Source organism: Rattus norvegicus, chromosome 3, assembly GCF_036323735.1.
Source record: "Rattus norvegicus strain BN/NHsdMcwi chromosome 3, GRCr8, whole genome shotgun sequence".
NCBI classification, from domain to species: Eukaryota; Metazoa; Chordata; class Mammalia; order Rodentia; family Muridae; genus Rattus; species Rattus norvegicus.
The window spans coordinates 90,360,014-90,379,333 of record NC_086021.1 but is presented as its reverse complement, the minus strand read 5'-3'; the positions used below and the strand labels follow the sequence as shown (position 1 = coordinate 90,379,333).

The following is a 19,320-nucleotide window of genomic DNA, read 5'->3' as shown; positions in this document are numbered from 1 at the left end:
CAAGTTGTTGCAGGCAGGGTCCGACTGCGTCCAGATGGCCCTGGCACCCAGCGCCGTACGCATCACTGCAGCAGTCCCAACCCCGCCTGTGCCATTTGGCGACGGTCCCCAAAGCGGCTCCCCTAAGTATCCTTCACACAGTAGTTATTAAAAACCGAGTACGGGAACCTTGGACTGACCAAGACCCGCACAAAAGGCGTTGCAGCTTTTAAAATAAGGCGCTGAGGTCAGGGATTGGCTGATACCGCCAGGATAGAGGAGTCTAGGGCCCCTATGGGGCCCCTATTGGCCCCTCAGTAAGAGGGTTAGAAGTTTCTGTGATCCAGCAGTCAGCTGCCACTTTTGGGTCCTCTTCTGCCCTCTGGCGAGGGATAAGATATCATACCCTTTGGGCCATATCTCGTAAATACACGCGCGCGCGTGCGTGTCCATACACACACACTCACACACTCACACAATCCCCACGCACGCCCAAACTTACACCTATTTGTAAAAAGCTTGCAAGGTACATACAACACACCGGAACATTTATTCTCTTCGCTTCCCATCCCAAACACGCGAGCGCAGAACTTCACACAGCCCTCGTGTGGTCCACCAGCGCAGAAACCAGCGCGCACACACTCATACTCCCGCCCTGTTTCCCGACAGGAATAAAAGGCTAGCACTCAACTACACCTGCCCAAGCGTGTGCGCGCGCGGGTACGCGCCCATACACTTGCTCACACAAACTCCTTTACTCACTGGTCCTATAGCTATACAAGCCGCCCTGGGAGTCTGGGACCCAAAGAGAACGTGAAATCTTGGAGTCTTTAGAACCCAAAGGATCGCGAAGGACAGGGCAGGAGGAGGGGCGCTGAGTTGGAAACTACTCAGAAACTGCGTATCTTCTGGGAAAGTTGAGAGAGGAAACCCTCACCCTGTGCAAGTCGTGGGTTGGGGGGACTTAACACTACTGAGTGCGCGCGCGCGCGACACACACACACACACACACACACACACACACACACAGAGAGCAAGAAGGGATTTCTCTAAAGGCGTGGCGCCGCGGAGGCTACGGGAACACAGCCTTCCCGATCTCCCAAGGTTGGGAGGGGGCCCGAGACTGAGTGGGCTAGATGGAGAACTACTCCCGCCTCCTAGTAGTCACCAAAGGGTTAAACCGGCAGGCCGGGAAGCGAGGGAGGAGCCAGCGAGTGCGGGAATGGGGGGTGGGGGGGAGCGCTTCTTCGCTGTCCCCACTCTCCCTCGGCGAGCAGCCGGGGCGCACGGACCGACCGACTAACCGACTCCCTGCGGGTCTGCGCTGCCGAGGGGGCGCGGACACCCGTTGTCCAGGGTCAACCCAGCCCTTTCCATCTCGTCGTGCCCCGCCCCGTCCCGTCGGGGCCGATGGCTCCTTCAGAGGCACGGAGTCCGGGGGGCGCAGGGTAGAGCTCCGCAGCCCCGCTACGTAGCCCGGGACTCCCGGGTCCTTACGGAGCCCCGCGGAGTCCCCGCCGTCTGTCCGGCGGGATAAGGGAGCGAGTGGGAGCGCCCTCCCCCCCCCGCCGCCCCCTCCCCCGATCGTCGAGACAAGATGCTGCCCGGGCTCCGGCGCCTGCTGCAAGGTAGGGACACCGGCCGGCGGGAGGACACTAGAGAGAGGCGCCCCTCTCCTTGGGCACGAGGGTGGGGCAGTGAAGGGGGTGGGGTGGGTAAGGAGCAAAAAACCGCTTAGCGCGGGAGCCGCGCCTCCGCCCCCAGAGCTGCCAGCCGCAGGAGGGCACTGGGCTTAGAGCCTGCGGGAATGTGCGGGGAGCTCGTGACCAAGGGGGGACGCGGAGGGCAGACCGAACTGGTTAGGAGGAAGAGAAAGAGGCTCAGGTTCTGTTGTCCCGGCTCCACCTGCTCCGGGGGACGCTGAGGACTCGGGCCGGCTGGGGAAGCGCCGACTCAGCAACTCCTCGTGCCCAGTGTCTCAGCACTTTCCAGTCACCTGGGAAGACAAGCCATGTGGGTAGGGGGCTGTCTGGGAATGTAGGGGGTAGAGAGCGATTCCCCAATGGCTCTGCTAGTTGCATAGATGGAGGGGCTAGAAGGAGGCTAGTTCCGAGCACTGAGTGACAGCAAGGGTGTGGGCTGCAGACTGGGGGCGGGGAGGGTAGGGGTCGGAGGGAGGAGGGGAGTCAGGATGAGAAAAGTGTCTAGGGAGGTGGGGGTGAGAAAGAGGAGGTGGGGGCGGGATAAAGGAGGGTAGTAGGAGGAATAAAGGTTAGACGATTGGAAACTGGGGTCCAGGGGAAGATCAGGGAAGAGGGAGGAGAGGGTGACCAGTTCAGGGGAGAGATGTAGATGGGGATAGAAAGCTAGAATGGGGCGGGGTGGGGGGAGATAACCGGAAGGGTGAGGACTGGGGCTCTAGGAGATTGGAATGGAAAGGGGATGGGAGGGCTAGAAGCCAGCGGAAGCTGGTGAGGGAGGATAGATGTAAGAGTCAGACACAGGGAAAATGGTTACCAGGTTTGGGTCCGGGATCCCCATGTGGTAGAGTGATTTGAGATGGATTAGGATGTCAACAGAAGCCAGAGAGGGAGATGTAAGAGGAGCGATGGTGCCCAGGGAGTAGACAAAGAGGCTTCTGGTAACCACTTCCACGTGGGAAGCCCTCCATTCCAAAGCTCCTGCCTGTTATGTCCCTTCTCTCAGGGAGTAGCTAGTCCAGTGGACCCTGAGCTCAGGGTCTGGGTCAGAGGCCAGGGAAGGAGCGTGAGCACTCTGTGTGTGGTGGTGAGGGGGGGCGGTAGCCTCCTTGGGGTGGGTACCTGGGCTGGCTCAGCGCTGCCATTTATATCTGAGCCCCGACGTCGGATCCTGCCGCCCCACAGTAGCTGCTTATTTTGGGGTGTTACATTCTGGCAGAGTGAGAAGCTGTTTGCAGCAGCTTTAAAGCCTCCAGTCACCTGCATTGGTGCCTCCTCAGGCCCCTGCGTCACTGGTATGCCATCGCCCCCATGCCACTCCCAAGGCCCCCCACCTCCTCACCCCCTGCCCCCTCAGCATCTGTCTGTCAGGCCCCTGACTCTTCCCTGAAGCAGCGTTTGAGGTGTGCAGATGGTGCTTGTATTTAGGACCCAGTACCTTCTTTCTACAACTAGAGGCCTGTCTACTTTTCCTGGGACATCTCTGCCCTATATGGTGCACCCTGGTTCCTGCCTTGGACCCTGCACCCACCCCTTCCTCCTCATGTTTCTTATTCCCAAGGGGCCTTTGGTCTAACGGTTGGCACAAACTGAGAACTTCATATCAGATCCTGGGTACTCCAAGGTCTGGCAGCCCTTGGGTTTTGACCATGATCCCTTGGTGAATGGATCCTTTTGGCTCTGGGTACCTTAGCCTTCCGGGATCAATATCATGTTGTAGCCTCTCTCCACTCCCTCCTGTGGCCAGATCTGGCTATGGCTTTGCCTTTGGGCAATGGTCACCTCTTCTTGACTCTAGAGTAGCCAGAGCCTGGAGCCCAGGAGTAGAAATCTATGGAGAGAGCCTACGTCCATCCTGTCCTGTCCCCACCCACACCCCCTGACCCTGACCCTAAACAGCCAGACAGCTAGCATTGTGATTGTCCCAAGACAGAACAGCTGGGCACTGTACCTATCTTCCCTTTACCTCTAGGCCAGCATGTCATGTCCAGAGGGTGTGATGGGGGAAGGTACTGAAAGAAAGGTCAGAGCGGGTCATTGGACCACAGTCCAGTACATGTTCTTTCAGCTGTGGATTCCACATTACACTTGGACTTCATAATGAAGTCTTCCTCCCTTCCTAGAAAAACCTTTGTACTATTGATCTCCCTAGGGGCCTTGACAGGTTGGGTTGTGTGGATAAAGAGGGCAGAATGCAGAAATGGAGTGCTGGCATGCAGGAGGTGCTCAATGGCAGATTGAGCCCTTCTCTGGTCCAGCACGCCATGCATGTGGGGGAAGGGGGGCTTATCTGCTCACTTTAGTAAAGAGATGAACAGAGGGTGAGAGAGGCTTGCAGAAAAGGCTTCCTTCCGCCTTGACTGCAAGGGGGAAGAAACCAAGGATTCTGGGAAGGACAGAAGGGGTTCTACCAACCAGAAGCCCACTCTTCTGCTTTCCAGCCCTCAGTGTTTTCCTGTCTCCCAAAGATTTGTTCTAGATGGTGGCTGAGGATCCCCAGTCCACCTCTGATACACTGTGCTGGCCCCAGGCATGCATAGGGGAACCTAGAGTATAGCTGTGGTCCTGGGGGAGGGCCTGAAATGGCTGTAAAGAGGTGTGAGAGTGGGGCTTAGGGAGGGGATGTTGGAGAAGGGAAATGGTGCTAGGGGGCAGGGAAGAGGAGAGGGGAGGGAGGACAAGGTGCTTTCCCAGCTCCCTACCTTGCCTCTGCCTGGAGTGCCCGCTCCAACCCCGCCTGGGGTCAGAGAAGCCCAGAGCCCCTCAACTCCCCCTCCCCCTTGCCTCCAGTGAGAGCCGCAACCTGAATTATGGATGAAGCTCCTTGGGTTACAGCTGCTTTGCACGGCAGTGAGGGCCAGAAATGGCATCAGAGTCACTGTTACGCTGCAGCTGCCGTGGAGCACCCCCCACCAGGGTCCCTCCTCAAAGGGCCTGCAGGGAATACCACTGAGGCGGGAGGGAAGTGAATCCTGCTGAGAGAAAAGCGAGGCGCGGACCGGACAGCAGGGAGGCAGTGAGGGCAAAGAGGAGAGGAGCTTGGAATGAGTGAGGAGCCAAACCGGGAGTTTGGGCCAAAAAAGGTGAGGGAACTCGCCAGTCCCTGATGAACTTGACCTGAGCTCGGGACCTGGGACCTTCTGGGTTTGCAGCCCTTCCCGCTTTGTCTCCTCGGATAGCAGTCAGTCAGCCAGCCTCGGAGGCTGGAAGAAGAGCCTCATAATCCTGGGGGGATGGGGAGGTTGACCGCTATGCTGCCGACACTCTGGCGAGCTTGTGGATGGGGGTGGGATTAAGGGATCAGAGAAGGATCTGGCTTCCTTTGGTGTAAAGTCCTTAGTGAAGGGGAACTCAGAGGGTGACTCTGACAGGAAGAGGAGTGCCCTACTGGACACCAGGCCAGTCTTTTTCTGGCCCATGTCTTGTCCCACTTTGTAGTGTGTGACCTTGGGTAAGTTGTTTGCCTTCTCTGAAATCCAATTGTCATTCCCATAGGCCCAGCACAGCTCTGAAATCTCCAATCCTAAACCCCAGCCTTCAGGACTGGGGAAGCCCACCCAAGGTCCCACACTGGACTTCCACACCCTACTCCTTCCTCCTTAAGATCAGGGGTGAGAGACGTGCTCCTCCACCCCACGTGGCTCTGAAAAACTCGGGAGAAAAGTAATCGTGAACCGCCGCACGGGGGAGGGGTGAGAAGGACCGAGAAACGCGGAGGTGGTGTGAACGAATGGAACAGCCGCGCTGTGTCACTGAATATTACATCACACCCAGCCTACACACGCACGGGGCCCGGCACTCACACACGCAGAGGACCGCCAGCACACGCTCTCTCACTCAGGCACCAGGAGGGGGCTACCACATACAATCGGGCTGGGTCGGCCTTGGGACGTGCCTGAAAGAACTAGGAGGCACCCTGCCCAGGGGCACGGGGAACTGTCGGTGGAGCAATACAGCAAGAGATGTAGGTGACTGATACAACCTTGCCTGTCATGCTGCTGGCACCTTCAGTAGTGAACACCTGTCTCACACTGCACCCCCCTCCCCAGATCACAGCCCCCCCTTCACACACACACAGACACCTCAGAGCACCTGGAGACATCACACTCAAACCTCAGCTTGCAGCCTTAGAGATCTGGCACTCAAAGTTACCCACCTCTCACCTACACACCCTCCTGAGCCACGGGGACCCCCACCCCCAAGCCAGGCTTTCCTACCTCTGACTCCTGAGCTCAAAGGAATGGCTTTCTGGCCTTGTAGGGTCAGGCTTACCCCTTCCCAGGAAAATCTCAGAGGGTTTCTGGGAATTCTGATAGAACTAAGGCCACAGAGGTTCCAACTGGAGCCTCTATCTGTAGCATTGAGGGCCAGGGCTCTGGGCTCCTTGGTGGGGCAGAGAAACACAGGCACCCATTCTGGACGCTTTAGTCCTGCTTTCCTGTCTGGGTTGTAAGAATAGCCCATGGCCAAATTCCAAGTTACTTGGGGGAAAAGAAAAAGGTAACAAAGACTTTAAAGGAGACTTTGAATGAGTAAAGCCTGAGTTGATTCTGAAGCCCCACCCTCTAACCACTTCCTAGGTGGAAAAGGCTAAGATGCTTCCAAGGCCTTCGAGGACAGGGAGGAAGGTGTGGGTCACCCTGCCACCTACAGGCCTTCTAGCCACCACGGGTCTCAAGTTAGTGTCTAGCTTTCTCGAGTGGGCTGGTGTTGCTCCCAGAGGACATTTGGCAATGTCTAGAGACATTTTGATTGTCATAACTGGGGGCAGGGTGCTGCTGGCATCTGGTGGGTAGAAGGCAGTGCTGTCGTTTAACACCCTAAGAAGGGTTGTCCCTACCCCATAGAAGCCCAGCCCTGCTTCAGTACTAAGGAAACCCTAACCCTAGTCCCAGACTTCTGACCCTAACTCTAAACAAGGTCAAACAGGAAAACAGTCAGGAATAAGAAGATGCCTGCTCCCCAAACAGCTTTAGACACTTCCCAGTGCTGTCTACAAAATCCACCAAGTGTTGGGGGATGCAGGCCCACCTCTCTCCAGGCAAAGCTCCCCAGTCAAACCTCAGAGGTCCCATCTTGATCCACTCCCCTGAGGGCTAGAGGGCAAAGGACTGGGGTGAAAGAAAGAGGAGCCCTCACTCTTCCACAAGCATCCATTCTTGACAAACTCCGTCTCTCAAAAGACAGGTTTGAAATCTCTCTGTCTATCTCTCTAACCCGTTGGCCTCTGTCTGTCTGTCCCTCTCTGACTTGCCTCCCCTTTACGTCTCTCTCTGCCTTGAACAATCTCAGCCTTGTAGCTGATTGTAGCTGACTTGGTGGGGTGCTTGCCTCACATGCATAAGGCCCTAGGTTTGATCTCCAGCACAGCATAAACCAGGTGTGGAGCACACCACTATAATCCCAGCACTGGGAAAGCAGAGGCAGGAGGTGCACAAGTTCAGGGACATCCTCAGCTAAACATTAAATTTGAGGGCAACCTGGGCTTCATAAGACCCTGTCTCAAAAAGAAGAAAACAGAGAGAGAGAGAGACAGAGAGAGACAGAGAGAGACAGAGAGAGACAGAGAGACAGAGACAGAGAAGGAAAAAGAAAATGAGGTTTGTGTACCTCAAAGAAACCTAGAGAGTGATGTGAGGGGAGAGGGCAGGCCTCCCAAGCCTGTGAGGTTGTATCTAGACCCCCAACCCACCCACCCAGTAAGCCTCACTCTGCTCTCCCCACAGGTCCTGCCTCAGCCTGCCTCCTGCTGACACTCCTGGCCCTCCCTCCTGTGACCCCCAGCTGCCCTATGCTCTGCACCTGCTACTCCTCTCCGCCCACAGTGAGCTGCCAGGCCAACAACTTCTCCTCGGTGCCGCTGTCCTTGCCACCCAGTACACAGCGACTCTTCTTGCAGAACAACCTCATTCGCTCACTGCGGCCAGGAACTTTTGGGCCCAACCTGCTCACCCTGTGGCTCTTCTCCAACAACCTCTCCACCATCTACCCTGGCACCTTCCGCCATCTGCAGGCCCTAGAGGAACTGGACCTCGGTGACAATCGGCACCTGCGCTCCCTGGAGCCTGACACCTTCCAGGGCCTGGAGAGGCTGCAGTCACTACATCTGTACCGGTGCCAGCTCAGCAGTCTGCCTGGCAACATCTTCCGAGGCCTGGTCAGCCTACAGTACCTCTACCTCCAGGAGAACAGCCTGCTCCACCTACAGGTGAGCCAGCATCTCCCTAGGCCTCTTCCGCCTCTTTCTCTCTGGACCGGAAGTACCTGTCCTGTCTTCTTTCCTGACTCAGCATCTCCCTCCACCTGTTTGTCTTCTTTCTCAGTGTCTGTCCACCTCTTTCTCTGTATCTCTCTAACCCCATTCGCCTCTGCCTGTGGGTCTGTCCCTCTCTGTCTCCTGACTCACCTCCCCCATACATACGTCTCCCTCTGCCTCTTCTGTCTGTCTCCCTTCACTCACCCACTCGGCACACTCCCCAAAGTCTGTAAATCTCTCCTTTCTCCAAGAGCCTCAGCCCAAAGGCCTTTGCGTGATCTTTTCCCATCCACCCCCGAGTCCTCCCACTTGTCGTGCAAGCTGGACAACGGGTGGAGTCATTGCTAGGGAGGGGGTTGTCTCACAGAAGTCACACTCTTCCCTGGGAGTAAGAGCACAAGGGAAAACCTCACCCTTCCCAGACACTGTCCCTTAAACCCATTGTCTCGGTAAAACTCTGCTACACAGCTGGGGGCGGGGTGCTGAGAAGATTAATTATTATTTATTGTTATTCTTATTGATCTAATTATCATTTACTATTGTTCTTATGCTGGCTGGCTGGCTGGCTGGCTGTTAAACCCTACATCTCATTTCCCCATGAAGCAGAAACACACCCTCCTAAACAAACACCATCCCAGGAGGACACCTTCCCTAGTAGTAGAGGCTTTGGCTAGAAGGGGGTACTCCCCACCTGACCCAGAAGGCCTTGCCTTCTCCCCAACCTGGGCTTGGTCATCAGTGAGCCCCTGATGCTCTTCAGAACAATAGTGATGCTAATTTGTCGAGCCTCCGTTGTATGCTGTATTAAAAATACGACAGCTTTGGGAACAGTATTCAAATGGAGAACATGCAGAAAATGCATAGTGTACTGGAATAGTATGTCTCATTATTGATGAACAATAATCAACTTAGCAGGCACGTAGTAAGTATACATCATGTTAGGTCCTAGGTAAAGCACTTTATAGACATCAACACTGCCATTTACGAGCAAGTGGCAGTTTTCAAACCTGGGCCTCAGTTTTCTTATCTGTGAAATGGGAGGAATATGAGCATCCATCACCCAGGGATTTTGCAAGCACTAAACGCATGAATAATTTGTAGCACACTTAGAATAGTGCTTGGCATATATAAGAGCTATATAAACGCTTGTTAAAATGCCATGGTTTTTTTGTTTTTTTTAATGAGCTTTATTTAACATTGGTCTCATTGATGTGCCCCAGCTTGAACTTTATCTTAGAGATCTGGGTCAACTCTAAGGATTATTCTGAGGCCATGGATAGGATCCAAGACATACCTCCTATTTCTCTTCTTCTTGAATTTGTTGGGAGCCACAGTTACAGAGCGCGCTCAACCACTTCATCTCTTGCCTACAGGCCTTTGCCGGCAGAGGCTTTCACCAGAGTGTGCACTGGGGAAGTGCACACTGGGGATCCCATGGATGTGTGGGACATATGTCCCTGAAGCTGTTGACCCTGTGCCTGGGACCTTAGTAGGCTCCCCACCAAGCTGAGCTTCAAGCTGCCTGGCAGCAGGGACAGATAAGGCTCCAAGGAGCACAGAATGGAAGTGCCTGCAACTTCCGGGGGGGGGGGGGCTGACATGTGACCTGCCAGAAACGCCATGCCTTCCAGTGCTAGTACCCTGAAGTAAAATTAAGTAGGCCAGGAGTTTCTGTTAGTGTGTGTGTGTGTGTGTGTGTGTGTGTGTGTGTGTGTGTGTGGTGTCTGTGTGTGTGTGTGTGTGTCTCTGTGTGTGTATGTCTGTGTGTGTGTGTGTATGTGGTGTCTCTGTGTGTGTGTGTGTGTGTGTGTGTGGTGTCTGTGTGTGTGTGTGTGTGTGTGTGTGGTGTCTGTGTGTGTGTGTGTGTGTGGTGTCTGTGTGTGTGTGTGTGTGTGTGTGTGTGGTGTCTGTGTGTGTGTGTGTCTCTGTGTGTGTATGTCTGTGTGTGTGTGTGTGTGTGTGTGGTGTCTGTGTGTGTGTGTGTCTCTGTGTGTGTATGTCTGTGTGTGTGTGTATGTGGTGTCTCTCTGTGTGTGTGTGTGTATGTGTGTGTGGTGTCTGTGTGTGTGTGTCTGTGTATGTGTGTGTGTGTGGTGTCTGTGTGTGTGTGTGTGTATGTGTGTGTGGTGTCTGTGTGTGTGTGTCTGTGTATGTGTGTGTGTGTGGTGTCTGTGTGTGTGTGTGTGTGGTGTCTCTGTGTGTGTGTGTGTCTGTGTGTGTGTGTGTCTGTGTGTATGTGTGTGTGTATCTGTGTCTGTATATGTGAGTGTGTTTGTGTGGTGTCTGTGTCTGTGTGTGTGTCTGTGTGAGTGTGTATGTGTGTGAGCATGTATGTGTATGTGTGTTTGTGTGTCTGTGTGTCTGTGTGTGTCTGTGTGTCTATGTGTGAGCATGTATGTGTGTGTATCTGTGTGTGTGTGTCTGTGTGTCTGTGTGTGAGCATGTGTGTGTGTGTGGTTGGTTGTTTGTTTTAAGATAAGGTTTAGAGGGTTGGGGGTTTAGCTCAGTGGTAGAGCGCTTGCCTAGGAAGTGCAAGGCCCTGGGTTCGGTCCCCAGCTCCAGAAAAAAAAAAAACAAAAAAAACAAAAAAACAAAAAAAAAAAAAAGATAAGGTTTCATGAATCCCAGGCTGGCTCTGAACTTACTATGTAATCAAGGATGACCTTGAACTTCTACTTCTTCTTTCTACTCTTCCTCCTCTTCCTCCCCTCCTCTTCTTCCTGTGCTTTTTTTTCTTTTTCTTTCTTTTTTTTTTTTTTTGAGATTTATTTTTATGGGTATGGGTGTACATCTGTGCACCACATGTGCACAGTGCCTGGTGAGGCTGGAACAGGAAGTTTGAGTTCCTGGAGTTGGAGTTACAGGTGCTCGCAAGCTGTGGGTGCTAGGAATCACACCTAGGTCTCTTTAAGACCAGCCTTTGTTCTGAGCCATCTCTCCAACCCTGGCCTTGAACTTCTTAATCTTCCTGCCTCTGACTCCTGAGTGCTGGAATTACACATCTGTACCTGCAGTGTCTGCCTATGCAGTGCTTGGGTGGAACCCTGGTCCTTGTGTATGCTAGGCAAAGCCTTCTACCTAGTGAGCCACATCCCGATCCCGTGGCTTCAGTTTTAACAGCGCTTTCCAGCCTCTTGCATGGCTTTGGACACACTGTTCTGTCTATCCTCTTGTCCGCACCCCTAAGTAGTGATGTTTATCTAGAAGATTCATCAGTATTAAAGAAAAAGGTATTCTGCACAGGCAACCCTCTGAGATGAAAGCACCAGAATTGTCACAGGCTGAGAACCCTGATCTGAAGTGCTGAGCCTAGACGTGTTTGCGTCAGATTTCGGAAGATCTGTAGCCACATAATGAATTCTCTTGAAGGCAGGATCTAAGTCCAAGCACGCAGCTCATCCATGCCTCCTATAGACTTGTCTACATATAGCCCATCCATATCTACTGGATGTCTGGCCTCATGGCGTAAAGGAGATTTCATTCAAATGTCATAATTTGAAACAAGAGTTTCCTTGTTGGGGAATTCTCCACTAGTGGTGACATGTTATTTTGCTGCCCTGAAAGTTTAAGACATTAGAGGATATAAAATTTTAGATTCTTCTGATACAGGCTGTTTGGCCTTTGTTTTTATTTTTTCCTTTTTTCTTTTTTTCTTCTTTTTTTTTTTTTTTTTTTTTTCGGAGCTGGGGACCGAACCCAGGGCCTTGCGCTTGCTAGGCAAGCGCTCTACCACTGAGCTAAATCCCCAACCCCTTTTTATTTTTAAATTACATTTTTTTAATGCTTGCAGGGCGTATGCATGCGCCATGCTACTCATGTGGAAGTCAAAGGACAGCTCAGGGGAGTTGGTCCTCTCCTTCCTTCATGTTCTCTCTTCCTTCCAACTACTGAAACCAGGTTGTCAGGCTTGGTGGCGGACAATTTTACTGGCCAACTTGCTGGCCTTGATTCTGTTTTAATTACTACTCCTGCGATCCTAACCTCTTTATCAAATTATTTGGCTTTAGGGTGCCTTCCCTCTCTAAGCTCCCATCTCCGCTTCCTAAGTGGGGGGAGTCACGTAAATGTTGCCTTCCACAAAGACAGGCTGTGAGACGTTAGTGAAGGTGTAGAATACATAGCTTAGGGTTTAATAAATTACTCTTGACGCTCAGGCCACAAGCAGTGCCTGCTCCTGTGGTCAGTTAAGACCCAAGCCTAATGGACCTCTAGGTGGCCACTGGGGGGTCTTCTGAATCGGGATCCATTTTTCTTCTCTGAACAATTTTGGCCTGTGCTGCACCGGGTGCCATAGGAAGGAAGCCTCTTCACACCTGGTCCTTTGTAGAGAAGAAAAGAGACAGCCTCTGTCTGCGAGGGGCCTGGTGGAACTAGGCCAGGAGATGCCACAAGCAGGTGAGGAAACATGTGGCTCAGTGAGATCCTCAGGAGCAGGTGTGACCAAGGATGGAGCCGAGCCTGCCCCACGAGAGTTCTGGAGGAGGTCCATCGTTAGGATGTGGCGTATGCCCGTGGAAATGGTGGGGTTTCTCACGGAATGGCTGCTGAGGGCTAGGCACTGTGCCAGGCCAGTTCATTCACCAGCAGACTCCTCACTGAGCACCTCCTGCATGCCAGGCAGCATGCAGGGTGCCAGGGATTCCAGGGTGAACAAAAACAGTATCCCTGCTCTGCCTGCCGGAGCCTGTTGGAGAGTGGCCAGATGGTAAAGCTGCCTCTCTCCTTTGGTTACCGCAGCAGCTTACTGGGTGTTTGCAAGCAGTGTTTGAGCTCAGGAGGACCTGAGTTCTAATCTAAGCCCTCTCTAATTTGCCGGGCCCTCCTGGTCCCATCTATGTTGCTCAGGGTAGGAGGTGCTGTGAGGACTAAAGGAGATGATAACTTGGAGAGAAGGCAGGGCTGGTGGAAGTGAGCAACAGCACTGAATTCACCAAGCTTGGCATTGCCGGGGTAGAACTAGTGCAGGTCTATTAGGTTCTGCAATGCAGGTGTTAAGCATCCTGTCTCTGGAGTTCGCGCCCGTGTTAGATGCTGGATCTTAGACAAGTGGCTCCCCTTCTCTGATACCCTCTCTGTTAGTCTCCAGATAGAGATAATCATAGCATCTGCCTCATAGTGTTGATGATTAAGATACTATCAGGATCCGTGCCATACAGGGTTTGGCATTCAACGAGAACTTGGCAAATCACCTGCTGACGCCAATGCTTATGACACCTGCCATGGATGGGCAAGCACCATGAGCGGGGGTGCCTAATGCCGAGTGCACACACAGAACAGCTTTGCTGAATAAGTGAGATCGACTCCCGGGCTCATTGAGTCAGAATTAGCAAACGCTTAGGGGACCCAGGAGATCAGTCACTCCAAGTCACTTGCGCAGATGAAAAAACAAACACAGGCCCAGAGAGGTGCCTGGAGCTGTCCAAGGTCACACAGCCTGGGTGGCTGAGAAGATCAGTACCAATGCCAGGTGCCAGAAGGTTGGAGGAAGGCAAGGTTAGGATGCTCTCGTGCAAGGTTGGGGAAGTGTAGGGATTCTGCATTTAGATTCCAAATGGATACAGAAAGCTGTGAACCGGCCAGGCAGGAGGCAAGAGAAATGCGGTTTTTGAAATGGAAGAGAATGACTCTAGCAGATGTTCCAAGCCCAGAGGGAGGGGGTGTGCAAGAAGGTGATGGGGGAGGGCAGGGTCTGTGAAAGTCAAGAGCTTATTAATGCACAGAGAAAGGTTTTAATGGCAGAGAGAGGAAGGGCCGGATTTGAGAGCTTCGGCTCAGGAAGTGATGATGGAATTTGGCTATAACTTGGGCTGGGGGAGGGGAATGGACCCCAAAGGCAGAGGCTTAGAGTCAGGAGGAGCAAGACTTTTAGCCAAGAAACACAGAGGAGGGGAGGCTGGAATACAAAACTGAGCTGGGTTCTCTGGGGTGTTTGAACTCCAAGTCTCCGAAGTCATGCTTAGTTAGCCTGGTGCTATTCTCCTGTACCCCCAGACTGACCCTCTGAACACCCTTCCCTGGGCGTGACCTCCTATTGCTGATGCTGTATGATGGGTTAAGCAGAAGGACTCAAACTCCTTCCTTTGGGCAGGACACAAAAGGAGAAACTGGATACCAACAAATCTGAGGTTCTTGGGATGAGCAGGTCAGCGGGGGACCTGAATGGTCATTTCGGGTAGTGACATCAGAGGGTGGAGAAAACTGTCCTGGTGTCAGAGGCAGCAAGAAGGTTGAGGAGGACTGATCTCTATGTGACCAAGAGGAGGGTTCTTGGCAGACTCAGTTCCTGTAGCAGAGAGGCGGAAGGCATACGGGAGGAGGTGTGAGCACAGGAGAACACAGGAAGGTGGAGGCTGAGGATGTGAGCTGGGATGCAGCTCCCTCTCCTGAGACCTTCGGACCAGGTGCCCAGGGAGCATGAGGAAGGAACCATCTCCCCAGACACCTGGGGGTGTGGGTGACCAGGGTTGGGGAACAGGCCCAAGGTGAACTGCCTTGAGCAGAGAGGGATGCTCTTGTCCTATTAAACCAGATCTTCTGGAATCTACTGACCACAGCAATTTGCGGGAGGACCTGAAGGCCGTGGGGTGAGAAGAATGGGGTTCTGGCGCTTTCTACGTAAACCCTTCATCTCTGAAGCAAACTGCTCTTTTAAAGTAGAGCCTAAGTTCAGTTCTAGCTCCAAAATCACACTGCACGTGGGTCTGGGCCCGAGAGTAATCCAACTCAGGCTCTTGAACACCGATTGGCAAATACTTACAACCATACTACAGCCCCACACCAGCTCGCCACCAAGAGTTCCCTGGTAAGCTGGTTAAAATACAGAGTCCGCTCCACGGTCACACCTAACGTGTACTTCTGAGCCATAATCCCAAGGTTCTCCCAGTGCCGAGATGACTTCTTCACCCCAGGCACGGTTCCCACACTGTAAGAGGGACAATGCATCAGGGACTTCAGCTTCTTCCGTCCTTTTCCATGTCTGCGGTGTGGAGCTGACGTTGGTCCCTGAGTAAGTCTGCCAGGAGGACTGCTAGTCTGTAAAGAGCATCTCTCTCTTAGAGGAAAGTGAATGGGATGGGATTCTAAACGCTCCCCTGCTGTCATGGCAACTGTGAACTATGGATGGCTGACTGTGCCTCTATTAGCTACTGTGCCGTAACGTCTAACCCTCCTTCAGTCTGTTTGAGAATCCTCTTCCCTTCCACAGTAAGGAAACCAGGTCTCGGTGAGGCTAAACAACTTGTCCAGAAGCTAGGGATAGGAAAAACTGGGGGCTTGGATTAGTGCTTTCACCTCCTGAGCCTATGGGTTTCATCTCTGGACCAAAACTGTGTCTGCACTCCACCCCATGAACCTTATGTGAATGCTCTCCATTGGGCCTCAGAACAGACCCCAGAGCTAGAAATGCTCGTTTCCACTTTACAGAGGAGAAGGCATGCGTAGAGGTAACTTGTCTTGGTCAAATTAACAGACATAGCTAATTCGCACGGCGTCTGCCCACGTTAAAAATCCAAACACCTTTTTTTTTTCTTTTCTTTTTTTCGGAGCTTGGGACCGAACCCAGGGCCTTGCGCTTGCTAGGCAAGCGCTCTACCACTGAGCTAAATCCCCAACAAAATCCAAGCATCTTAATACGTTCGGCTCCATCTCATCACCACATTTTACAGGAAGAATCCCAGGCACAGAAAGGCAGAATGGCTTTTCCCAAGTATCCCAGTCAGTTCATGTCAGAGCCCCATCTGACTCCCAAATCTTCAAGTCTTCAGGCAGCCTCATCATCATCTCCTCGGAAGGCAGACTTCTCAGGCTTCCCCCACCTGCACTGGGAAGTCACTGGTATCTGAAAGGGACCGGAATACACTCTAAATTTAAGAATCAGGCAGGTGAGGTGGCACTGGCCTGGTGTGGTGATTGAGTACCATCTTGACAGGCTCTAGATTCACCTAGGAGGATAGCAAAAATGGCTCGTCAGAAAAGTAGCTATCACCAAGCCTGGTGGCCTGAGTTCTATCCTGGAAGCCTATACGTTGAAAGGAGAGGAACACTCCACAAGTTGTATACCCACGTACATGCAGGCGTGTGTGTGTGTGTGCGCGCACACACACACAGACACACACTCACAGGGTGGGGTACTGGGATACATTAAATAAGTAAAATTTAAGATCCACTGATATAACCGGGTATTATGCTACTGGGTGTTAATTCAAGCTACTCAAGAGGTTAACACGTTCATGATCCACCTTGGCTAAACGGCAAGTTCAAAACCGGCCTTGGGCAATTCGGTGAGACTCTGTCTCAAAATATAGATGTAAAAGGGGAGCTGGGGCTAAAGCTCTTGCCTGGCATTGTTGGGTTCGGTCCCTAGTGGCCCTGGGCAACGTGACTCACTGACCTCAATTTCGTAGCTTTCTCCATAGGAAATCGGTTAGAAGATGAGGGTTTTGAAGTTCAGGACTCAGACTCAGTTGATAAGGTGCAGTCTAGCTTGTTTGAAAGCCTGGGTCTGATCCCCAGAACCACATAAAACTGTTTTGGTAACACAGCCTGAAATCTCAGAAATCAAGAGGTGGAGGCAGGAGATTAGAGGATCCTCTTGGGTCCATAGCTGGGATACGGATGCTGGAGCTGTCTCAAAAAAGAAAAAAAAAAAAAGAAAAAGAAAAAAAAAAGTCAGGCCCTTTCCCACTTTTCCACCTTGCCATTATGCCTTCCTTACCCTCTCCCAGGTCCTGGAGTGGAGACCCCGACCCTGTCTCAGGCTACTCTCTTCTGTTTCCATCCCCTACTCAGGATGACTTGTTCGCCGACCTGGCCAACCTGAGCCACCTTTTCCTCCACGGGAACCGCCTGCGGCTGCTCACGGAGCACGTGTTCCGCGGCTTGGGCAGCCTGGACCGGCTGCTGCTGCACGGGAACCGGCTGCAGGGCGTACACCGCGCAGCCTTCCACGGTCTCAGCCGCCTCACCATCCTTTACCTGTTCAACAACAGCCTGGCCTCGCTGCCGGGAGAGGCGCTGGCTGACCTGCCAGCGCTCGAGTTCCTGCGGCTCAACGCCAACCCCTGGGCGTGCGACTGCCGCGCTCGGCCGCTCTGGGCTTGGTTCCAGCGCGCGCGGGTGTCCAGCTCCGACGTGACCTGCGCCACCCCGCCCGAGCGCCAGGGCCGGGACCTGCGCACGCTGCGCGACACCGATTTCCAAGCGTGCCCGCCGCCCACACCCACGCGGCCGGGCAGCCGCGCCCGCGGCAACAGCTCTTCCAACCACCTGTACGGCGTGGCCGAGGCGGGCGCTCCCCCCGCAGACCCATCCACGCTCTACCGAGACCTGCCCGCCGAGGACTCGCGGGGGCGTCAGGGCGGGGACGCGCCCACTGAGGACGACTACTGGGGGGGCTACGGCGGCGAGGACCAGCGAGGCGAGCAGACGTGTCCCGGGGCCGCGTGCCAGGCGCCCGCGGACTCGCGTGGCCCCGTGCTCTCGGCCGGGCTGCGCACCCCTCTGCTCTGCCTCTTGCTCCTGGCTCCCCATCACCTCTGACTGCGGTGCTCCGATGGAAGAGACCACGTTCTTCGCCCCGCTCCCCTTCTCTGCCCCACGGAGCTGAGGCTCCGAACTTGCCCCTTGTTTGCGACCCGGCCTGGCACCTTCCCTAGGCCTCCTCGCTCTTTTTCTTCCCCTGACCAGGCTGCCTCATTTGCCTTCCGGGCTGTTGTGACTTATGTATGGCAGCCCCTAAGACGGTGTATAAGGTGGCTCGGCCCCATTCGCCCTGATTCTAGACATTAACTCTTCTGCCCCCATCCCAAGGCTGGGGCGTGACACCCCAGGCAGCCGTTGCTCCTCTCTCCGGGGCCCCACAGTGGACTCGGAGGGGCTTTTTGTCCGCAGAGCACCTTCCACCAGCAGAGCCTTTGAAAGCTCCCCCTGGGAGCCTCCCCTCCTCCCCCTTTGGAGGGATGTCTCAGCGAGGCCCAGGCTGCCCCTGGACCCTGCTTGTCCTGATCCCTTCAGCCTCCTGACACCGGAGGAATACTTTTCTCCTAAGTCTACCCAGGACACTTTTTAGGGTGCCTGGAGAGATTTCCTCTCCACCATGGCCCCTGTGTGGTGAAGATCAAAAGAAATTGTTTGGGGGAAAAATTTATTAAAAAATTCTATTATTTTATCTCCTGTAAGATTTTTTTTTTGTTTTGTTTTTTCTCAAGACCTCAAAGGTGGGGGGTGGGGTGGACACTCATCTTTACTGTCAGAAGTCAGAAGCAGGTAGATCTCTGTGAATTCGAGGCCAGCCAGGTCTACAAAGAGAGTGCCAGGACACCCAAGGCTGTTACACAGAGAAAACCTGTCTCAAAAAAGAGACTCAAAAGCAGAAATGGGACTTAGACCTGTAAGAGAAGAGCCACCTCAGGCCACCAGTATTTCCTGCTGTGTGGGTTCACCTGCTGCACTGACTTCCCCTGATCTGGGCCTCAAGGTCATTCTGATCCTCCCAAAGCTTCAAGTTCTTTTTTTTTTTTTTTTAAGATTTATTTATTTATTTATTTATTTATTTATTTATTTATTTATTTATTTTTGGTTCTTTTTTTTCGGAGCTGGGGATCGAACCCAGGGCCTTGCGCTTCCTAGGCAAGCACTCTACCACTGAGCTAAATCCCCAACCCCCTGAGCTAAATCCCCAACCCCTCAAGTTCTTGAGTTACCTGGGCATTAGAGGTATGTGCTGATGGCGCCCGATTTGCCCAAGAGAAGCAGCTACCACCAGCCCTGAAGTGTTTGGTGACTCAACAACTAACACAGGTGACCGGGAGCCTGGCTAAGAGGTCTCCAAGAACAAAACGCAGCCCCCTCCCCGCATGGAAATTCTGTAACTCAGATATCTATGGGCACAAGCAGCCTAAATATGGCTTTGGGTCTCGCTGGAAAAGGCAGGTTTTCCTCAGCACAGTGACACCACAAAAGAGCAGAACCTAAGGCTAGATTTCAGCCTGTGTTTGCCTTTGTTGAATGCCCCATATGAAGTATCCAGCATACACCACTATTCTCACGACAGCCATCTGGTCTTTCTCTCTTTGCTCCAGTGAGATAGAAGCCTTCGTAGGTGGATCAAGCCAAGGAAGCAGTTCTCGGAGCAGACTAGAAGAAGCTAAGAGGTTAAGGGACAAGGATTTGAAGTTGGGGTGCCTTACACTGCACTGTGGCTAGGAGCTCCCTCTCCTAGGCAAGTCAAGAGGGGGGGGCAGGGCTAGAACGAAGCTTAGCCTTGAGACTCATCAGATGGAAGTGATCTGGGATCCAGAGTTAAGGATGTAACCTGAGAGGTGGGAATGGCTGACTGGGAGGGACCTGGGTGCTAGGGTTTCAGGACTGAGCTACTACTGGGTTCCT

At 53.2% G+C, this 19,320-nt stretch overlaps 1 protein-coding gene and 1 long non-coding RNA gene across 5 annotated transcripts; one reads left to right on the top strand and one right to left on the bottom strand.

Moving 5' to 3' along the window:
* The first annotated feature begins 1,558 nt into the window (after positions 1 to 1,558).
* On the top strand, positions 1,559 to 18,100 carry Rtn4rl2 (reticulon 4 receptor-like 2). Of its 3 annotated transcripts, none has more exon segments than NM_181380.2 (3): positions 1,559 to 1,607; positions 7,406 to 7,887; positions 16,723 to 17,495. In NM_181380.2, coding segments are annotated over 3 exon segments (1,263 nt in total). In that variant the 5' UTR covers positions 1,559 to 1,576; the 3' UTR covers positions 17,473 to 17,495.
* LOC102554396 (uncharacterized) lies at positions 15,575 to 17,042 on the bottom strand. 2 transcript variants are annotated; one of them, XR_005502275.2, is made up of 3 exons: positions 16,909 to 17,042; positions 16,325 to 16,561; positions 15,575 to 15,875 (listed from the first exon to the last, which is right to left on the bottom strand). It is a non-coding gene; the product is annotated as an uncharacterized LOC102554396 (long non-coding RNA). The 2 variants fall into 2 exon arrangements; XR_005502276.2 differs by having other exon boundaries at positions 16,325 to 16,557; positions 16,741 to 16,964.
* Positions 18,101 to 19,320: the final 1,220 nt, after the last annotated feature.